The sequence below is a fragment of the Puma concolor genome, chromosome B4 (assembly GCF_028749965.1).
Source record: "Puma concolor isolate L17-30 chromosome B4, mPumCon1.1.hap2, whole genome shotgun sequence".
Taxonomy (NCBI): domain Eukaryota; kingdom Metazoa; phylum Chordata; class Mammalia; order Carnivora; family Felidae; genus Puma; species Puma concolor.
In genome coordinates, this window is record NC_141673.1 from 80,468,115 (window position 1) to 80,483,779 (window position 15,665).

At 37.0% G+C, this 15,665-nt stretch overlaps 1 protein-coding gene and 1 long non-coding RNA gene across 3 annotated transcripts in view; one reads left to right on the forward strand and one right to left on the reverse strand.

The window, feature by feature from the left end:
• Window positions 1-2,676: 2,676 nt before the first annotated feature.
• Window positions 2,677-15,665, reverse strand: part of FAR2 (fatty acyl-CoA reductase 2) — a 152,341-nt gene continuing 139,352 nt past the window's right edge. For both annotated transcript variants that reach the window (XM_086713730.1, XM_025930384.2), the window contains exons 9-12: window positions 13,229-13,400; window positions 9,204-9,333; window positions 5,727-5,854; window positions 2,677-4,880 (exon numbers count right to left, since the gene is read on the reverse strand). In XM_086713730.1, the coding sequence (XP_086569856.1) occupies window positions 4,718-4,880; window positions 5,727-5,854; window positions 9,204-9,333; window positions 13,229-13,400 (593 nt within the window). In that variant the 3' untranslated portion in view covers window positions 2,677-4,717. The remainder of the gene's footprint in view (window positions 4,881-5,726; window positions 5,855-9,203; window positions 9,334-13,228; window positions 13,401-15,665) is intronic.
• LOC147579244 (uncharacterized) lies at window positions 5,843-10,735 on the forward strand. The gene is made up of 2 exons (XR_015253688.1): window positions 5,843-6,859; window positions 9,168-10,735. It is a non-coding gene; the product is annotated as an uncharacterized LOC147579244 (long non-coding RNA).

Here is a 15,665-nt window from a genome sequence, read left to right on the forward strand (position 1 = left end):
AAATTACTTCTGATTCTCAATTTAGATGATTAACATCACATTTCTCTCACATTTTATGAAAGTACTGAATTTTCACAGTAAATTTACTAATGCAAGCAAAGTTTGCAATCTTTAATATAAACTGGACTGGAATTCTTAAAGGAATGACTAAGATCTAATTTTTTAATGGTAGAAGTAGGGCTGTATTATGCATCCTGTCTTTTTATGTCCTGGGTTAGTAATTTGAGTACCAGAAAGTAAATTTGTATGCAACCTGTTTCAAAATTTAGAACTTTGAGTCTTGAACTTGAGTTCAAGATGCGTATTTTTGATTGTTTAATAAAAATTAAGGCTGAGCCGGAGGACCTTTAAACTTTCATCATGCCCTTTAGTCTAGTACTTAAGTCCCTCCCCTTGTGCTTGGAGCTCGATTGCAAACCTTCTGCAAGACAAAGTAGATAGCACTATCCAAATTAGATCACCATTTGTTCACTACCTTATGGTATGATGCCAGGATTAATATTCAAGTATTTCCTTATTGTTGTCTCCCCCCCTTTTGAAATAATTTTTTAGTGATGAAATCACCTTGCATTATCTTAAGTTTAGGAAACTGCCTTAGATTTTTTGGTTTTCTTGTGGGTTTTTTTGGTGTTAAGAGAAAAAACACACACGACTCATTTAGTGTATCAATCCTGAACGTGCGGACTCTAACTAAAATGACAAACATAAAACAATTTCTTTGTCCTTTTACAATCATGTATCCCCAAATAAGCCTCAGTTTTTCATATTTAAGCTCCTTTTCCCTCATAGGAAGACTGTGGCAATCCTAGATATCAGTCTCTTACATTTGCTTTTGCTCCAGATGGAGCTAAATTACTGTATGAGATTGAATTTCTTTTCTATTTTCATATTAAAAAGTGAATGAGTGATGCAAATTGAGCAGTTGACTCAAGTCTATAAAACTGTCAACAAAGTTGACAATAATCGGTGAGATATTTAAATAGTTTTGTCTTAGCAACTCCAAATTGTATTGGATGTTTATCAGAAGGAAATAGATGAACAACTCTTCCAAATATCATAACTCATTTATGCGATTTTGTGTAATAATTTTAAGGTAAAACTGAGTAGGTGTGGGGGAAAGTATAGCTTGATGAAAGCAATGTGTACTGAAGGAGACCTTCAGCGACACTTGATGTAACTAAAAGATACCACTTGATGTAACTAAAAGATACTTTGTAAGTTCATTTCTGTTTTCAAACAGTTATGCAAATCAGTTTGATGATTTCTTATACTAGACATACTAGACTTATCTTTAGTTTCTTTAGAGTAAAATTGACCCAGTTGATCAGCCTCATGTTTCCCTACTTAGTCACAGTTCCAGATTAGGATCAGTAATTCAAGTAAAGTAAGGCCACACCTAAACTTTTTACTTGTGTATCAGAACTGTTTCTAGCTGTTAAAACTCAATTTCAATTAAGTGTCCTTTGCCATAACTGTATCTTCACTACTGCCTCTCAAGCCAGTTACATAGGAAAATCAGCAATTTCTAGTTTTATTTTGGGTAAATTAAAAAAATATGTTTTTACAAAGTAAGCAGTGAGCATTTTTCCTTACCTCTCTATGTGAGCATATGGGACAACCATTCCTTTTTACTACAGATAGTTGTCCATGTTTCCAGAACATAATTGTTAGATTCATACTTCTAGAAAAATAGACATGTGGGAATTTACATGTAATTTTTGTGAGCTTTGAAACTTACTGATGTTTTTGGAAACTTTAGGCTGACCTACTTTGTTACATTCATTGTGAGATAACAGAACACACTATTTGGGGATTAGTCCCTTCTCAGATCAGCCTGTTTACTCTCAGATTCTAAATCAGCTATTTGAATGAGATGTTGACTGGAGATGATGGTGTCGAGTTAGTGTAAAATTGTAAGAAATGTTTTTTGGAGTTGTATGTCCATCTGCCTCAGGCTTTTTCAGTATTAATTTCTTTAGGTGGGGACTGTCTTAAACTCTGAAATATTCATTACTGTATCAGGTATGTTGTGGCTACAGAATACAGGAATTACCAAAACTTCTTTTTTAATGTAGATGCCTCTCCTTTGTAGTTACTATCTGTCCCCTCCCCAAAAGTAGAAGGCTCTTTCTCATTGCATTGTATGTATTAGACATTCAAATAATTGTCAGTTGGTCTTGATATAAAATAATTAGGGATTTTAGGGGCTCCTGGGTGGCGCAGTCGGTTAAGCGTCCGACTTCAGCCAGGTCACGATCTCGCGGTCTGTGAGTTCGAGCCCCGCGTCAGGTCCTGGGCTGATGGCTTGGAGCCTGGAGCCTGTTTCCGATTCTGTGTCTCCCTCTCTCTCTGCCCCTCCCCCGTTCATGCTCTGTCTCTCTCTGTCCCAAAAATAAATAAAAAACGTTGAAAAAAAATAAAAAAAAAATAGGGATTTTCTTTCATACAGATACCTATTTTGACTGCTTAGATGTCATGTGATTTCTTTAATGCCACAGATAAAAGATGCTTCCAGCATGTAAATGTAACCTTATTAATGGTGTCAGAAAAAAGTGAAGCATTATGTATCTATGTGTTAATTTATATTCATCTGGTAATCTTCTTTGGAAGATTATATCTTTTTCTCAGGGGAGGGAGGAGATCTGTAGTAGTCAGCAGTTAAAGATACAACACTAGAAGAGGAAAACATTTTTAATTCAAACTTTCATTTAATCAAAAATCAAAATGAATACTGGATTAGTGGAATTTATGGAATTAGTGAAAACAAAAATCAAAAGGTAGTAAATTCTCAGAATAATTGTTTTATCCAACCTCATTGAATTTATATCTTGATTTCATTTTTATTATATCTATAGTTTGTATCTTAATCAATGTAACTCAGAAGTATCATATAGACATCTCAAACTAAAAATCACCGAGTGCTTTGTTTCAGAGCTGGGTTGTATGCCCTGGAAAGAAGTTCCCAGACCTTAGATGAGATTGGAAAAGACATTGCCCAGAACAGTTCCCCCCCAAATGCCCTTTATGGTGTTCAGAAAAATCTCAAGTAATACCAGGCTAGAAGCTGCCTTCAAGCCCTGTGCACTTAACTACGTGAATGTGCTTTCTGAGTATTACATATCATTCCAGAGAGCATAAATATAAGTAATTGCCATTGTTACCATTTTATGCTTGTGTCATTTGCCAGTAGTTATGATTATTTTTAATTGCTTAGGCCCCAAATGCTATATAATAATATTTCATGTTTTTAACAGGAAATGCTGCAATCCAGCATGCACTGATATCAAATAAGATGAAAGTCAGGATAACAGCTATATTATTAATATAGGAATTTGGGAACAAAAACTATTAATTCATTGATAGTATACATAAAACATTTTTAAACAAAACAACACCTATTCTCTAAACGTAAAGTCACTTAGTGAAGTCTATCATCTTCTGCTGTACATTGTACAGTTAACGTTGTCCACTTGGGATGATCAAGATACTAGTAAGTCCTGATGATCACAGAGGAGTAATTTTCCCACTATACAAAAAACTAAAACTAGCATTTACACTTGTATTTGGAGTTTTGCTTTCTCATTGGCAAAGATCCAGGGACTGTTTTTTTAGGATTCTAGCCTAGTACCTTCCTCCCATTAGTCACTGAGGCCTGAGCAAAATAAGCTTAAATATAAGGGGTTTGGTGACTTCAATAAAAGAGAAGGAAACTCTTGAGAGAAGGTCATCAGGAAAATGGGTAATTGAAAAGATTTAGAAATAATAGTTGTCAGATTGAAATTATAAGAACTAATTTTTACTTACAAGCATAGTAAGTAGTCCTAGTGCAAATACACTTGAGCCCTCATTCTGTACATAATTACTTAAACCTCTTGTTTTATTTTTTGTTTAGATTTCAGAAGTATAGTTGAGGGAAATGCCAAATGTGAGCCCACTTTTCTAATTCTCTCAGCCTTCACTCAGGTCTCCATGGTATAACACACAAAAAAAGGCTGAGATTTCAGTGGAGGATTATTTCTTTTATGGTGTATCTGAGGATGCAGAGATCATTCTTCTACTTGATCTTTTTTAATGTTAATTTTTGTGAAAGCACACGCACGCGTGTGTGTGTGTGCGGAGAAGAGGCAGAGAGAGAGGAAGAGAATCTCAAGCAGGCTCCACACTGTCAGTGCGGGGCAAAATATGGGGCTCGAGCCCACAAACCCTGACATCATGACCTGAGCCAAAATCAAGAGTCAGACACTTAACCAACTGAGCCACCCAGGTGTCCCTTAATCTTGATTTTAAACTTTTCTACTGGGTACCCCTGGAATGGTTCCAAGGTTAGAACTGCCTTTCTTTAGCATATTTCAGCTTCCGTCGTATGTTATTCCATGTTCATTTAGTCAAAATTAGTCCTCTCAAGAAAAAAAAAAACCTAAATACCAACAGACAGATGTACTTTGGTGTTTTATGTTCAAGGGCATAGAGTGTTAGGAGGCAATCTGGAAATAAATTTTCCTAAGATATGTATGATTGTAGGCTAAGATATGACTTTCCTTTTCTCACTTAAATAAAAACAATACATAGGGAAGAAATAAGGATGAATACATGACAAGACGTTTGACAGTTAATGAGCTTGGGCATATTCTTTGTTACTTCCTAATCTTAAGAACCACAGTTTGCTGTTTTGGAGGTATCCAGGAGATTCCAGATAAAAGGAGATTGCTGAATGTTCTTAGACCTTAAGTGTGCTGGATGCCCTAAAGTAGGAGAGGAATTTATAACAGAAGCTCACAATGAAGAACCAGACATTCCGAGCCATCTGAGATCGTGCGATGAGAAGGCGCCAGGCAATGAGGAAGAGGGCAGTATTAAAGAGGTAGTGAATATTTCGGAGCCTGGGGAACAGAAATACATAACCAAAGTTAAAACAGCAAGCATCAAATACCTATCTGTGCTATCTGAAGCATGAATGTCATTTTCTGGCTCGTTAGGTGCTCCCAGGTATGTGACATGACCTTATGACATTTTGATTTTTTATCTATTTCCACAACATGCCTTCTGAATGATTGCCTTTCCATAATTATACTTTGATCATATTACCATATCACAAATCTTCACTGGTTCTTGTTCATTAGAAGGTAAGTTCTCAAGTTCTTAGCCTGCTATTTAAGGTTCCTCTTCCGTTACAATTTACCTTTCCATCCTTATAATCTCTGCATGAAAAGCCCTTTGTTTCTACCAGAATTATATCAGACTGCTGTAGTTGATTGTCCTTTATGGAATAATGACTGAAAGAAACTTGAGGCAGTTTAAGGACATGAAGAGTGGTTGAGTGAGTTGCCCATGTTAAACAGTACAGTCAAATTTCCTGCTTGTTGGGTGTATTCTTAATATCCCATTATGATGGGATGGGGTAGAAGAAAAAGAGAAACGGGTTCAAATCTGGATCCTGTATTTCCCATGTGTTACCACAAACAAGTCATTTACCTTCTTTGAGCCTAAATATATCTTTGATAGAAAAAAAAAAGCAGGGGTGGGGGGATAACAAAATACCCCCTCAGGGGTGTGGTGAAGTCTAAGCAAAACTGTATTATGAGGGCATAGTATACAAGGAAGGATCTATAATGTAGTAAATGCTTGAAAAATGTTAATTCTTCTCCTCCCCTGCTCCAATTTCATGTCTGGTATAAAATCAGATACATGGGAGAAGTGCTCAATAAATATTAACTGATTAGGCTTACCTTCTCAAATGTTGTTTTGCTTCTGGGATCCCAGCCATATCCTCTTTCAGTAAGTACTTCTTAACTCCTAAAACATAATTTTCAATGTATTCCAACCAGTTCAACTGGCGCACATCAAAGTTGAATACCTGAAAGGCAAGAAGACATTATGGATTGCTAGAATTGCACTGGTGGAGACTATCACTTTGTCCTTTTGAAAAATTTCTTTTACATAAATGAGTGAAATTCAGTTTGGGAGACTTGGGTGGGACCCCTTCAAAGGAGATTATTTGAACAGTTATTTCCAAGGCACTGACAAAATGGATTATCATTTACACAGAAACATTCAGACACCGATCAAGCACAAATATTTGACATTTAAGAAGTCTTGGGAGGGAAATTTAAAGGAACTGGCATTAGCTGGTGAAAGCTAATTTCATTTCAAGTAAATTGGGATTAATTATTTTTAAAAGTGATGGGTAGGGAGCAAAACAAACTGTGCTTCTCCTTTTTTCCATTCTTTAAATTTTGGTGTTGTTTCCTTGGCCTACCCTCCTTTCCTGCAATATCACCATTTCATTATGCAGATTAAGGTAAACTGAATAAGCAAACTCTTAAAGAATAGTTTAGCAGAAATTATATTCTGTATTTGCTTTAGAGATGTTATCTACTATGTGTGCTGTTAAATGAAGCCCTTCAAAAACATTTCTTTTAGAGTTAAGCGGTAAGAGTTAAGTGTTTCTCTTGGAACCATAGTGTATTTTCTCCTCTTGGATACAGAATATCATGAAACTATATTTTGCCTTTCACTTTGCCACCAAAAAGCTCAAAAACAGATTCTCTGCTTAACTGCAGTGACTTAGTAAGATCTTGTAGACTACATATGGACATCCTATTTTTTCATTCTTATCTTTGACTTCATATTTTAATGCATATTTTCCCTAGTTTGGTGTTTTATTTCTATTTTCTTTTATTATAGATTATATATAATACGTGATATTTTACATTTATATATAATTTTTTAAATATTATATGATACATATGTTTATTGCAAGTTATCTCAAATAATACGGAGTATTAACAAAGAGCAGATGAGATGATTGAGTTCCAGAGAGCTTCATAGACTTGTCCAACAACTGAAATGCTTTTCAAAGGTAATTCTGCATCACTTTGTTTGGATATGTTTATTTACTATAGTATCACTAAATATTACTTATTCATTTATATAAAGAGAGGCTTTTATTTTTATACCAGTTCATATTTCTAAGTTAGATTTCAGTAACGTCCTTGTTTGGAATCCTCATTCCATATGGCAAATCAAACTGAATTCTAAGCCGATTTTAAGCCAGAGTTTGGCAATTATATGCAATTATTCAGGACTGTTACCTTTGCTATTTTGAAAGTGTATGTTAAATCCATAGCACATTTGATTCTTTTCATTTTCAAAAAAATTTTTGGTTATTTTAGGTTAGAATAGTAAAATGTCAAAAAATGAAGCTCTAAGCTACCTTTTGAATTAGAGGGATAAATTACATGGGAAAAATGCAATAAAGATAACTGTACATAAAACCTGTAGCTACTTTTAAAAACAATTTACAATAGTTTTTTTTTTAAACGACATAGTTTGATCATTATCCATGCATTTCAAACAAGTACTTAGAATAATTTTGTTTATACAAGGGATGTAAATATTTCTGAAAATAGCTCTATTTCATGTCAGTTTTAGAGATGCTCTGCAATGATGTCAGTTAAAATATCCCTCTAAATCTCACCTGGTGTATTTAACATTTATGGTGTTTGACTTTAAGTAACCCTTAGGTTCCATGGCCCGAAGTAATTCTAGGGCTTGGATTTGAATTATACTCTGAGGCTGGTATGTAGGAGTAAAGCCCATAGCTGGCACGTGAGGCTGGCAGTAGCCTCGCATTTCCTTCTCAGTGTGATGTGGTCTCTTCTACATGCTGTCAAGTACTAGATAAATCGAGAAATGCTTTTTTCTTTAAAAAATTTTTTAATTAAAAACTTTTATTTGAGAGACAGCAAGTGAGTGAGCAAGCATAAACAGCATAGGGGCAGAGAGAGAGAATCCCACTGACAGTGCAGAGCCCGATGCAGGGCTCAAACTCACAAACCGTGAGATCATGACTTGAGCCAAAACCAAGAGTCGGACGCTTAACTGACTGAGCCACCCAGGTACCCCAGAAAGTTTTAGTAGATAGTGTCAACCAAGAGAGTGAAAACTTTAAAATTTAATTGAAAACTCAGGATATGCTCAGGGAACACATGACTCTCTGAGGAAAAAAACTGGAAACGTATAAAGTACACAAGATTTCTATACTTGTGAATTTCAGAATATACAAAGATTTCAAGAGTTAACATTTATAACTGCCAAGAAGCTAATGCAAAGAAAATAAATGGCATGGCTATTAAGCAATTAATGTGAAGGCCTGTCTTGAGGAATGAAAATCTGAATTATCAAAGATCATTATAGGGGATAGAGGCTATATGTGCTGTACATGTACTAGAGAGAAGCCAGTACTGATGGCGGGAGGTCTTAGTGGGATGCACATAAGAGTTGGGGTTAGCTTTAAAAAGTAGGAAAGAGGGATGCCTGGGTGGCTCAGTCAGCTAAGTGTCCAACTCTTGATTTTGGCTCAGGTCATGATCTTGAGCAAGTTCGTGGGATTGAGCCCTGTGTCAGGCTCTGCACTGGCAGTGTGGAGCCTGCTTGGGTTTCTCTCTTCCCCCTTCTCTCTCTGTCCCTCCCCTGCTTGCACACACTCTCTGAAAAATAAATAGAGGCCCCTGGGTGGCTCAGTCAGTTAAGCATCAGACTTCAGCTCAGGTCATGATCTCATGGCTCGTGGGTTCAAGTCCCATGTCAGGCTCTGTGCTAACAGCTCAGAGCCTAGAGCCTGCTTTGGATTCTGTGTCTCCCTCTCTCTCTCTTCCCCACCTCTACTTGCACTCTGTCTCTCCCTCAAAAATAAACATTAAAAATTAAAAAATAAACCTTGAAAATAATAAAAAGGAAGGAAAGAACTGTAGCTTTGGAGATGCAGAATGATCTTGATTTAACAAGAGCAGTGGGTGAGTTTATGAGCAATGAAATTGTGATTTTTCATTGAAGTCCTATGCTGTGGGTTTAGGGAAAATACAGAGGTACTGAGGATTTGCTGAGGACAAACCAAGGGTGAACAGGAATGGAAGCGAAATATGTGAAATGTGACTGCATTTCGATAGCAGGAGGATCTAATCAAAGTCGAGAACCCAGGACTCTTACCTACATTAACTTATTTCCTGCATTGTATCAATAATACTGATGGATTTTCTTAGCCAAAAAAAAAAAAAAAAAAAGGGAGGGAGGGAGAGAAAGAAGGGAGGGAGGAAAGGGAAGGAAGGAAGACCAGAAAAGACAAAAAAGAATTCTGTGTATGTAACTCAAACTTCTTCATCCATCAGCTTTCCAGGTCAAATGGTTGTCAGGACTCTACTCACTCTCTGGTCTTCAGGACTCAGCTCAGACATCAGCATTTCCGTATTGTATGTGCTCCATTCCCAACTCCGGTTGACAAAATACTCCAGCATGGACACTGTTCTTAGCAGCCGATTCATGAGCTTTGTCATCCTGAGGTAAAAATCAGGTAGAAGCAAATATCAGCACACCACAGATGGCTGCTTCCATGCTACTCTATAGGATGTAGGACACATTATTTTTTGAGAAAAGAGGAAGAATTTCCCTCTTGCCCCCATTAAAACAGATTCTTTTTTTCTCTTTCCACATTATCTCCGTTGAATAAAGGAAGGGGATGAAACTAATGGAGTCTATTAGGCATTTTAATACAAACAACCTCCTCCTCTTCCTCTTTACTACCTTCTCTTTCTCAAAAGTGGCAGATATTTTAAAAGCGGAGCCAGATATTGGAAAATAACTAGGTGATCACCTACTGTGTGGCACAGTGCTGATACTTTGAAAAAAATACTACCTCAGCTAATTCTCATATCTGTCAGGTAGGTATTTATGTGCATTTTATGAGTGGGTAGAAGGAGCTTAAGACAGATGAAGTGGCCATGATAATAATAAGTGTCAAAGGCAAAATTGAAACCCAGTTTTGACCACCCTCAAAAAGCTTATGCTTTTATGATCTCACCACTCTGTCCCATGACTTCAGATGGCCCACATCTTCCAGTCCTGTGGTCAGGACTTGGACCAGCTCTGCTGTGTGAACTTCTCAACTTTACAATAATTTATCGAAAACTTTCAGATGTGATCTTATTTGATCCTCACAGTAGGAATCTGTGAGGGAGTAAAGATCTATTATTATTTATCTTCCTTAATCTTACACAAGGGTTAACAGCTTAAAGTTCACACAGCTACCGCTTAAACCTAGATCTTCTGGCTACAGATCACTTTGGCCTGTAGAACATTTCTCTTAGGCCAGTTTTGCCAATCGTGATTCCTGTAGTTGACCCAGTAATGACTTACACTGTTTTGGGAATTTGGTCTTGTTTCTGGTCAGATCCTAATGACTTATCAGGGACTTCTCTCATTGTATCATGGGAAATTCTTAGGCAGAGGGTAGACTCATTATTCCCTGGTACAAGCATTACAGTAGCCTTCCATTTAGCTATTATTATCTAACATTTTTGCTATAGACTATTTGTATGCCCCTCCTCCCCGAATTCATATATTTAAACCTATTCCCACCAATGTGATAGTATTTGGAGGAGAAGACTTGGGGAGGTGATTAGTGCCTCTCTCTCTCCCTCGGACTTTCCAGCTAGTGAGGACACGAGAGAGAGAGATGGCTGTCTAGGAACCAGGAAGCAGGCCCCCAGCAGATGCTGAGTCCAGTAGCATCTTGATCTTACACTGCCCAGTCTCCAGAACTGTGAGAAATAAACTGTTACTTGTAAGCCTCCCAGTCTATGATATTCTGCTATAGCAGACCAAATCATGACCATCTTTATCCATTCTACAATTCTGATGGAATTGATGTGATTTTAATAAATTTAATTTTTGAAAATGATCCTTGTACAATGATATCCTATGTACAGAACTATATCAGCATAATTTTTTTAAAGAAAGAATACATTTCTTACTTTTAGGTAGAGAAGGTCTTCGTAACACATAAAATGTGAAAGCCATAAAGGAAAAGAGTGATTCATGTAAAAATCTGAAACTTCTTTAGTAATAATAGTGATTGCTATATGCTGTGCCCTCTTATATAAATAGTATAAGTATGTTAACTGCCCCTTTTTATAGGTGAGGCAGTTAAGTATTAGAGATAGGACTCATATGGCTAATTTGGTGAAGCCAGTATTTAAATCTGCAAGTTATACTTTGAACTCCATGCTATTAAGACCTACACTATATGTAGTTCCCTTGTATTAGAAAAAGTTTAATAATCGAAGGTATGAGATAAGAAAGTGACTTGGGAAAAATATATTAAATATAAGTTTACACACATACATAGGTGTTTCTGTAAATTAATAAGGACAACCTAAGAAAAACAGGTGAGAAACAGAGGCAGACAACTCAGGAGAAATACTGAATGCCCAATGACCACAGAAAAGCCCAGCCCCTCCAGCAATCGGAACTGCAAATCAAAGGAACGAAGAGATGCCAATCATTATCATTAGTTTGACGATTCAAAAGATTGATTTTTGGCAAAGTAGTGATGAGGGTAAGAAAAAACATTTTTACCCTCATGTGCTGATGTGATAGTGCCAATTGTCAAACTGACAGAGCCTTCCTTTAGGGCAGCGTGGCAGTAGTCACAAAACTCAGAGACATCCTCCAATCCAGCAATCACACTCCTCAGCTTCCTCCCCAGACCCAGTGGCATGTTCTAAAAAGATGTGTGTGCACTGATACTCATGACCGCATTGTTTAGAAGAGTTAAAAGGACACCAGTAGGCAGAATGACTTTGATTTTCATGGGTCATTAGTGAAAAAAGTTAGAAAATTTGCAGGCCTGATTTGCATACACACACACCCCTCAATGCAAAACTATATTTATGCATGTCTATATATGGTTGTAAGTGCGTAAAAGATTATACACACACACACCTGGGAAGGGAAAGGGTCTTGAAGGATTCTGGCATTTTCTGCCATAAAGATTATTTCCTAAAATACCTGTGACCAAACAAACCTACCCATTTCCCACAAATATTAGTTTAATTTCTCACAAAATTCATAAAGATTTTTATTAGGTCCCTTTCTCCTGTTTCTCTTTTCTGCTTATGAAACTTTGCTCTTTCTGCAGGTCTTCTTTCAACCCTGATCTGTGTTAAAATCTTTAGCATTTCTGCCTACAATAGGTTTTTCTTCTTTTCCCATCTTTATTTAATAAGCCCCGTACATGGGGTGCTTGGGTGGCTCAGTCGGTTAAGCACCCGATCTTGATTTTAGCTCAGATCATGATCCTAAGGTTGGTGAGTTCAAGCCCCATGTCAGGCTCCATGCTGACAGCACGGAGGCTGCTTGGAATTCTTGCTCTTTGCCCCTTCCCTGCTCACATGCGTGTGTGCTCTCAAAATAACTAATAAAAAAAAGCCCTATGCAAATATTTTCTCCATAGCCACAATGTCTCCTTTTCACCTTGCTCAAGAAAAAGCTGATGATTATTGAGTTATCAGCTCTAAATTGGGTCTCTGAAAATTTGGATAAAAGTGACATTGCCTAAGTTTTAGTCATTTGCACTGCTAAGAAGGATGGAAATTCAACACGCTGAGAGAGGCTTCCTCCTGTAGAGAGACTAGAACAGAAGGCAATGCTATTCATGCTCCTGATTCTTGCTTGCAGCAATTGCCTTTGGTACTTATAATTATGACTCCTGAGAGACAATATTCAAGACACAGAATTTAAGTGAGAGAAAGGGATACGTCCTATGTCACAGCTAGATGGTGACACAGCTGCCTCAGCATCCACACATTTCATTCTACCTTGTTCCCTTTATTTCTTTACTCACCTCTAGGTGGCAGTAAATCTGGTTCAGGTTTCTCCAGATCTTTATTCTCTCACTTGGAGTCTACTTTAAATTCTTCCCCGCAGCTTCTACATCCTATTTGTAAAACTGGCATACCGAGAATATCCTCTCTGGGTTGTGAGAATGAAAATGAGATCATCCCACATCATTCCGTGTGTGTGTGTGTGTAAGTGAGGCTGTTATCATTATTTTAATATTACCTAACAATTTAGAAAACCTCAGACTTAGAGTCTCAGTTGCTTTCCTTTTGGTGGATGATTACTTGCTGAATTCACCAAGTTCTTCAATATTGAACTTCCATTATTATGATAGAGGATTTTTAAGGTAGGAGTCCCTCTGGGGCTTCTCACTACTACTGCTTTGGTTTTGTCCCCAAATATATACATATGTGTGTGTGTGTGTGTGTGTGTGTGTGTGTGTGTATGATTTAGTTATCACTTTTGATCCCCAGATGAAAGGAGGGCTAAGGACTTTAGGATCCTAACCTTCCATGCGGCAACACTCTTAAAGCAATTGACTTCAGCTTCTTACCTGGGCTTCCTTCCTGTGAGCCGTAGATAGAAGTCGTAGATGATGGCAGGGGCTCGGTGGCTGACTGCATTCCAGTACTGGCTTGTGATGGTATTGGTTGTGAAGTCCGCATTCGGCCTCCTAAAAGCTCTCTCAAATGGGACTTTTTCAAAGGTTGCCAAGACTTGGAATCCTGCGGAAAAAATAGAGCACTAAGTCCAGGCACATATAAGCCCACTGTAGTTGAGGTTGCAATGGGTCAAAATGATAAAGACTAATGATTTGCTGTGTAGAGTCAAGAATCAATCTGAGACAGTATTAAGGTTATTTATGCCAGGCAAGAGGTCACCTGCAAAAATCAAACAATGAGAATGGGTTACAAAGTGGGTCCTTTTCTTGAAACCTTACACTAAAAGCAACTTCTTGGGGAAATAATAGTTCTAGTCAATACAGTGAAGAACTGTTCAGAAAAACTTAAATCCATCATTGGTTCCAAGGATATCTAGTCTATTCTGAAAGCCCCAAGACAGAACCTGAAGGCTTTATTTCCTAGGCTGGATTGTTACTTGCAGAACCATCAGGAAAGTTTCTTCACATTTTACTTAAACCTTTAAAAAGGGTTACCTTTTAGAAAAAAAATTTTAATGTTTATTTTTGAGAGAGAGCAAGCGAGCAAGTGAGGGAGGGGCAGAGAGAGAGACACAGAATCCGGAGCAGGCTCCAGGCTCTGAGCTGTCAGCACAGAGCCCAACGCAGGGCACAAACTCACGAACCGCGAGATCATGACCTGAGCCAAAGTCGGACGCTTAACCGACTGAGACACCTGAGACACCCAGGCGCCCCTATAAAGGGTTACTTAAAGCTTCATAAAATTTAAGTAAAATAGAGAATATCAAGGCAGGATTCCCTTATATTGGTTCACTTTAAATACCAGTCTTTTACTTCTTGGATATTTCTGCTTCTCTAGGAATATCCAGACTCAATCGTCCACTCTTGTTTCCAGACTTTTTTTCACAATTTTTTACATTGTTATGTAGATAAAACCTAGTTAAAAAACTTTTAATGTACAGTTGTAAAATAATTATTTAAAAAAGAAACTAATTCAAATTCAGTATTTATTTTATGTATGTAAAATTTTCAAAGGCTATGCCTAAGTTCATTTTTCAATTATAATGATACCAATTCTTATGGTGATATGACTGTCCTCCTCAAACAAGATTACCTGGAAATCTATATAAAATATATATACCTTACACAGAAAAGATTCTCAAGAAATATCTGGCCCAGGAATCTGGACTCTTCTCCTCCCAGAGGGAGTCATAATCACTTTTAAGAATCACTAGTGAAGTGGTTACTGACCACTGGGGAGAGTCAAGAGACGCATCTTCTACTTCTATTTTGGGTACCAGCCTCCATATGAATTTGAATAGATCTTTTATTCTCCCGGGGCCGCATATGTAAAATAAAGCAAGGCCACTAGATTATTTTTAAGATTACTTTCAACTGTGATATTGTATAATTTGATAAAACAGAGATAAGAAGTTTCAGCACGGAGGAAGACTTGTAAATTTCAGAAATGTAATTTCCATGTTTTATTTAAGAGCCTAAGATATCTGGTTTGCTTCTACGAATGCCACTTTTATAAGTGATATCATAATTCTGTTACTGACGTAGAGGAGATTTATTTCCAAATATGTTCAGAGTTATTTAGATATATGATCTAAAGAACTGGATATATGATCTGAAGAACTTTGATGATAGTAGATCATTTCATTTTTACTGAAGTAACAACTTTGCAAACAACAGCATAGCAAAGTGTTCTGAATTGGGAATCAGATTCTAACAAATGAAGTTCATTTGATTTTTTCTATATCTAGTATCTAAACAAAATTAGATGTTCTAAAAGTTTCAGATATTTGTAAGACAACTCCTAAATTGACAAAGGAGGACAAGATTGGTTAGCTAATTTTCTTTTACATGCAGGATTAATTACTTCAACAAGATACTTTCAAGGTCACATGTAAGGCTCACTGTATAAATCAATGAAGAGTATTGCTGACTCAGTAACAAAAGTTAGTAGTATTGAACTTTTCTAAATCTACTTGGTCATTGATCATTTCACAGTCTCAGTGAGGGAGCAAGGGGGCAAGGGATATGCACATGGGAGCAGCTGCCCCAGCAGGAATATTTCATCATGGACATTACTTATCATTGCTGACTTTTGCTCAGTTTTCTTGATTTTTAAAATCTTTGTAGCCAATGAACCCCTTATTGCTTACAATCATGTAGATATTCCACTGACTCCCTTTGATGTACCATAGTACATTCTAGTTAACTCTTACACATTTATAATTTCTAATTATTTTATCTTTTTTGCTTATTTTTTTTTCTTTTTCTCCCATTTGACTCCAAGCTCCAGAACACATTTTGTCCATCCCCACCCCCTACCCCTGTGGTA